Source organism: Parasteatoda tepidariorum, chromosome X1 (assembly GCF_043381705.1).
Source record: "Parasteatoda tepidariorum isolate YZ-2023 chromosome X1, CAS_Ptep_4.0, whole genome shotgun sequence".
NCBI classification, from domain to species: domain Eukaryota; kingdom Metazoa; phylum Arthropoda; class Arachnida; order Araneae; family Theridiidae; genus Parasteatoda; species Parasteatoda tepidariorum.
The window spans coordinates 29,856,186-29,863,517 of record NC_092214.1 but is presented as its reverse complement, the minus strand read 5'-3'; the positions used below and the strand labels follow the sequence as shown (position 1 = coordinate 29,863,517).

General features: G+C 28.1%; 1 protein-coding gene across 1 annotated transcript in view; it reads right to left on the bottom strand.

The window, feature by feature from the left end:
- Positions 1-7,332, bottom strand: part of LOC107457152 (arylsulfatase B-like) — a gene marked incomplete in the record, with an annotated part of 33,140 nt that overhangs the window by 8,714 nt on the left and 17,094 nt on the right. Inside the window, 3 exon segments of the mRNA XM_071187417.1 lie at positions 312-599; positions 3,433-3,559; positions 4,498-4,626. Of these exon segments, the coding sequence (XP_071043518.1) occupies positions 312-599; positions 3,433-3,559; positions 4,498-4,626 (544 nt within the window).

Below are 7,332 nucleotides of genomic sequence, written 5' to 3'. Positions count from 1 at the left end.
ATATATTAGAATTATAAACAAACTGAATTTGCGGAAGTGAAATTTTGCCAAATTAAAAAGTAAAGCATAATAATGACCATATTTGCTAAATTTCTTAATTATGACGGCAAATAAAAATAAATTAGGCGCTGTTCCAGTTTTATCCGACATACGACAATAATTACGACATTTAAGAATAATTACGATGATTGGTAATTACGACATTTGCCCCATTACAATAATTGGCTTTGACAGTAATTCGTCAGTCTTTGATAATTCTCTTTATTTCCTTTTGAAAACATTCTAAATATATTTACTTATATTTTACTTACCAGCAAGATAATAAAGTGTTGGTAGCCAATCGGAAATGTGCATCAAATGATCTGAAACTTTAGGTTTTTCTAGTTCTAACAACGTACTCCATATGAGACCAACAGATCGCACTCCTCCTTCCCATAATGTATACTGTGATCCCCTAAGTGGCCAATTAGAGGCTGATCCCATACTAGGATCACCACCATTGTCCGAACTAAGGATGATTATTGAATTTGTCAGCATATCTTTTTTATATAATGCATTAAACACCTGTCCCACTGATTCATCTAAAGATGTGATCATACCTGAAAGGCATATTTTAAAATAATTATTCTTGATAGACAAATAGTAATTAACAAGTTGCTGATATATTAGCTTGCTTTTCACAAAATATTTTGCTTGAGCGAAATATTTAGATATTAAAAAAAATTTCATTTGATTCTAAAAATAGTGGCAATAGATTTAAAGTTTCAGTTCCTTTAGTGCTTAAGAGGTTGCCCCTTTGGCTGGATATGTCGGACTGTCTCCCACTTCGCCCCCCCCCCACGCATGCCTCTGATGTGGTATGAGTGGCTTCGCGATAATGTAAAATAAGTTACCACACATTAAATTATTAAAGATTATTCTAATTCTGATTGTACCCTTTTTCCAGATACTATTTGTTAAAACTCATTTAAACACAGTTGAAAAATAAACATTTGAAACATAAAATGATGATTAAATATATAATCACAAGAAACTGAAGCGGTAAGTATTACTTGATCAAAAACTTCATTCGCTTCAAAAATATAATAAGAAATAACATTCGACGTGCCCCAACCTCAAATGGAAAAATAAAGGTGAGAAACAAAACAAGAAAAGCCACAGTAGCCGAGAGAAAAAAGAAGATGAAAAACAGAATGAGAAAAACCACATTGGCTGAAAGGGACAAATTTACATTTTACCATTTTGCAATTAACATTAATTTGCATTTTACCCTGATTTGCGTCTGTTTTTGAGAGCTTGAAATATGTCGACTCTCATTTCCTATTTATAAATTTTTGAAAAGAATGAAGTTTTTAACATTATTCATTTTACTCTGTAGGAAATTCGAAGTAATGGATAGGAAGCACTTGATGGAATGTTCGGCTGTGCACGGAGACTCAGAAGTGAACAGATATTGGAGTGCTAGTCATCTGCTAATGAGTAATTGACTTTTTTCTCTTATCTATGTTTATTCTTCTTGTTAAGAGTTTGTCAATCTCTGCCATTGGAAAATTAAAAAAAACATTATTCATTTTTTTTTAATTATTATTCCACTTATAGCATTGAACTGTTCGAAAAATTAGAGAGAGAAGGATAGGATCTACGCTACACGGACAATAAACCTCTTCGACCAGAAAATCACTGGCAATATCTATGAGGTTTTGAGTTATCAACCGTAAAAATAATATCCTACACAAAATTTTTCTCTCATAATACAAACACGTGGTCAAGGCTATTATTTTCTTCCTCATTGCTCTGTCACAGTCGTTGCTCTTAAAATTTAAGTATTTGCAATTTTATTAAAATGTATTTACTCTTCTATTAAATTTGTATTGGGAAAATTTGTATTTAAAATTAAGTTTTCCTTTTTAAAATCATCGGTATCACCTACCGACTACAAAAATGAAGAAACTCTCAGTCTAATTCAAGCATTCATAAAATTTTAGATATTAACACAGCTCTAAAATAATTTATGTGTACAATTTAAGTACGTATTGGATTATTAAAATACTGTAAGAAATTTTTCATTATTAATATGAATTTTTTAAAATAAATACTTACTCGATCATGCTTGAATTGTTTTTATACGAAAGTTAATCTCACATAGGTACACATTTAGGCAAAATTTTTTGGAATTGTATTATTCAATTCACGTTTATTTGGAAGTAAATTATTTGCTATTTAATGTGTAATGAGCTTTTATACAAAATTAAAAAAATTAATGCAACATTTTCAATATAGTTTCATAATTTTTTTAAAAAATATTTTATTTTTGAAACTTTTAATGCATAGAGGTTCAATTAAAATTTACTATACATGAAGCATTTTTAAAAAAAGACATGACGCGAAAACGTCAGATCGAAAATACAGGAAAAAAATGGAAAAACAGTAGTACTTTAGTTTCATTAACATCTTTGCTGGTTTATAGGTTTTCACATCAATTAAACGCGAAAACTCAACTAACTATACTAGTATATATTAATAGACTCAAAAAATTGCGCTCATGCATGTTAAGTTGTAATTTAGTCAATACTTTGTACTTGATGCCCTTTTACGGACATATTATTTTAGTTTGAAATCATACAGTTGCAGCAAAAAAAATCACAGTTTACACCTGCAAACTTGCAATTGCATTGATTACGTAAACAAAAAAGAGGAATAAGAAATGGATATTAGCCTGAAATAAAAGCTTAAAAATACGACTTTCTAGAAATTTTATAACTCAAAAACTATTCAGCCGAATTGGTAGAAATTTTGTATATTGTTACTTAAAATTACATTGTTAAAAGTTCCGTAAAGGATTTTACAGGTTACAATTCATATTTTTCCGATTTATAAATAAATAAGTAAATAAAAAATAATAAATAATTATTAAAAAATATTTTTCGCCCACTATTGTATTAATATATTTTGCTTTGGCTATATTGATACAATATCAGAAAGCACTCTTTTTTGCAGATATAATCGTGTGGGCTGATGAAAAGATTATATCTTTTACTTTCCGGTTTTTTTAAAAAATTTCATCCTTTTTTTTTTTTTATTTATTTATTTTTTTTTTTATATTTGTTGTTTGTTGTTTGTTATTTTTACCATTATTATTTCCCTCCCCCCTTTCGCATATGTCTATAATTTTCCTTTGTTTTATCTTCATTTTGTTTTATGTTCATATTGTCTGTTAATATATGGCACCATTTTTTCCCCGCCATTTAATTTGTTTTTTAGTTTTTAGCTTATATTGTTAATCTGTATATTCAATGTGTGATCTATGAAATAGAAACATTTTTCAATTTTTTTAACATACTTTATCTTTTTTCTTCAAAAAACAAAAGAACTCTCGACGAACTTGGTTTCAACGAAAAATAAAATAGAAAAGAATATTTTTAAAAAAAAAACCTGCATATGATCTCCTATTCTCATCTTTGATATGGTTGTTTCTCTCATACAAATCAGGTGGAGACTGAAGAGGTATAAATGAATTGCCTGCACGAACAGCACTATGAGAAATTAATAGAAACAGAGGCTAAAAAGAATTTAATTAAATTACTTTCGTGCATACAAAATATACTTTTGTTTTAAAACAATATATTTAATTAAGTTAAAAGAACAAGCTTTTATAAACGGTTATGCATAATAAGAAAAAGACGCAAGTCTTTCACAGCACTAAAAGTAGTTCATTCTACATAGAAAGTTCACCAATCTCAGTTAACCAATCAGTTAGAAAATCGACTTTTTGAATACATATTTAGATTCTTTTTACTCTAAATTTGTTTGCTTAAACATACTGCAGCTACTAAAATGTATTATTTATTATCTATATATTGGTATGAGTTGAGACTCATGCTACTTCTCTCTAACGCGGGAATTGAAATTACTTTGGAATGAAGTATTCATAATAAATTTGATGAAATTTTGTTGGAATATATTAAACAAGCACTCACAAAACAAATCCTAAATTTCATTTTATTAAACTTTCTGAGGTAATTTAAGANATTTGATTCTGATGATTCTTTCATGGTGTTGCATTTTCTACAAACAGCAGTTTATATATTGGTATGAGTTGAGACTCATGCTACTTCTCTCTAACGCGTAAATTGAAATTACTTTGGAATGAAATATTCATAATAAATTTGATGAAATTTTGTTGGAATAAATTAAACAAGCACTCACAAAACAAATCCTAAATTTCATTTTATTAAACTTTCTGAGGTAATTTAAGATACAAATTTAAATATTGTATTTTAAGATGTATTTTTACAATTTTAAATATTTTATAGTATGATTGATGTGTGTGTACCCACACTTAAATATGCTCCAATATTTTAATATTTGTCATTATTCTGTGGTTTTTAAAATACGATGTTTATTACAATTCGAGAGAAATTTTTAGTCACTCTTAAACACTCTTATAATCAGAGTTTCAACAATAAATTTAAGTAACATAATTGAATAAATAGAAACCTGTAATTCATCATGATCCATTATTAATGAAACTGCTTTATTCGTAAATACATCTGTTGCATATTCGCCTCTAAAATCAGTAATAATTTTTTCGTTTTCCCACAAATCTACTCCAAATATTTCGGTAGGCTGTAAGAAAGAAAGATATTTTACCTTTATTTATTAGTATAAACAGTATAAAACTTATCACGAAATGAAAAAAAACTATATGATGAGCAAAAGGAAATAAATTCATTTGAAATTAAGGTCAGAAGATATAGTCTCTTGCTAGGGTCAGCATCATAAAGCGTATATCCCGTTCGCGATTTTCCAATCCAGCTACGTTTAACAACCCGGTTTCCTATTTGGCATTTTCTTAAATTCAGTAAAGAAAACTTGATTTTTTATTTTCTAGTTCGGATATCAAATTTTAAAAGAAATAAAAGCTTGCATTATTTTTTTTTCGTGGTTAATGGCGAGCATTTGGGTCTATTTCCCATTGGCCTCAAAAATTCCAGAACAGCTACTCTCTTCTCGTTACCCAGTAAGCACCTATGGCCAAGCCACGGTGGTGGAGCAGCGTCGCCCACGTCACACAACCACAAACCCGTTTATAGGGCGGGTCACATTCACATAATCACACAGAAGAAAGGACATGCACAGAGAGCAAAAGAAACATCCGTGCCCAGAGTGGGAATCGAACCCGCAACCCATAGGCTCCGCAGTCAGGCATGCTAACCACTTGGCCACCTGGTCGGCAAAGCTTTCATTATAAGTGCAACCAACTACAACCCAGAGAAAAAATCTCAACAAAAAAAAAGATCGAGTTGTTAAAACTGTCGAATTGTAAATTAGCATCCCGTTCATGAAAGTCAAGTCATTTCTAAAACTTTTTTTAACGTCAAGATATTTTTTTTATTAGAAATTGTTTTTGTGTTAAACAGTTACTGATTATATGTATAAATCATAATTTTTGTCAAATATTATCTGTATAAATAAACAAAACTATATAGTATCACAATAAGTTTCGAGTTTTATGTTATAATTTAAATAAGAAAATTTTCCTGCACGCACTGATTTAAAACAAAATTAGCTCACTATTACATGGTTTCGGTTGTTCCAACTTGTCCCGTGTACTAATAATGATTAAAAAAAAAATATTTGAATGCAATCATTACGCCTGTTAACTAGTAGTAAACTCAGTCTTTAAAAGCACTTCTTACTTTAAATATTTGTCTACATTCTTTATCAAACTTTTTTCATCCGCTGAATTATTCAATTTCTGAGTGTTTTATAGGCTGATTTTAATTCATAAGAATCATAAGTCTGTTTTCTTTTTATAATATAGTCTACCTATATATAGGATATTTACATAATAGTTTTGTAAAAAATATTAAATCTTAAGCAATTCAAAGTTGGATACATGTTCCATGAAAAAACTTATCCTTACTCATCATAGTGTGCACCAACCATCACATAATTTTAAAGAAATGTAAACACATAATTAAAAAAATTATGTCAAAATAGTCTGTAATTTTTTATGCTAAAAATACGTAGTGAGCAGATTTAAAAAAAAGCGGACCAACCTGAATAACTTTTAATCTAATAATCAGATCCATAAGGACTCAATCTTAATGGTTCGAGGGTATAACCTCAAATATGCTAGTTAATTAGTGCTAGCATATTTTAAGTTATGAAATCGAATGTAAAAACATACTTTCTCTGAATAAACATACCTTTTTTTTTTCAATGGATTGAAATTTCTGACACCCGAATGGGATAGCCGTAATCTGGGTAATATGGTCCAAATAGTTTGGTCAGAAGAGCGGTTCAAAGCTTGAACCACTTAATGTTACTTTTGTATATTTTTGCCACTTAATTTTTGCGTATTTCGCTATATCTCGAGAACTTCATAAGAGAATTGAAAAATTGTTGCACTCAATTATAAATTTCGTTTATCCAAAGACAGTTCCATGCAAAAAAGTAACTTTTAGTAAATATTTATTTTTTTGTTTAATAATAGTCGAAAAAAATTTGAACTGCATGGTATACATTATTTATGCGTTAGTATACATTATTATTGCATGGTATACATATTTTAAAGAATGGTAAAAATGTTTTCTAACCCTAAAAATATAGAGTGTCATCGCAGTTTGAGAAAACTTTCACACTCAATTATAAACTACCTTATCCAAATATATTTCCATGCAAAGAACAATTTTCAGTTTTTATTAATTTTTATTATTTTACTGAATAAGTAATCGAAAAAATTATGAATTGTAAAGCATATACATCATTTTAAAAAATGTAATTTTAAAAAGCAAAATATAAAATTTGAACGAAATCGATCAAATAGTTCCTGAGAAATTTAATTTCATATATATTCATATTTGATCGATTTCGTTCAAATTTTTGTATTTTGCCATCAAAAATTAAATTTTTTTAAAAGATGTAAAAATTTCAATAAATTTTTCAAAAATTTTTGTCTGTTATTAAACAAAATAATAAAAAAAATTAATTTTTATTAAAAAAAATTTTTTTAAACGAATTTTTGCGTTCAAACATCCAAACATTTTTTAATTCGATTTAAAAGTTCTCGAAATATAATTAAGTATACAGAAAGTAAATATGCTTGTTTATTCAGAGCAAGTACGTTTTTTGCGTCTTATTTCGTAACTTAAAATATCATCTGCACTAATTAACTACTATATTTGTGGTAATTGTCACCTCTTCTAACCATTAAGATTGCGTACGTCAGAATTTGAGAAATAGGCAAAAAATCATTTAAGGTGCTTCACTTCATCTGTTTTTTTTTTTTTTTTTTTTTTTTTTTTTTTTTTTTTTTTTTTTTTTTTT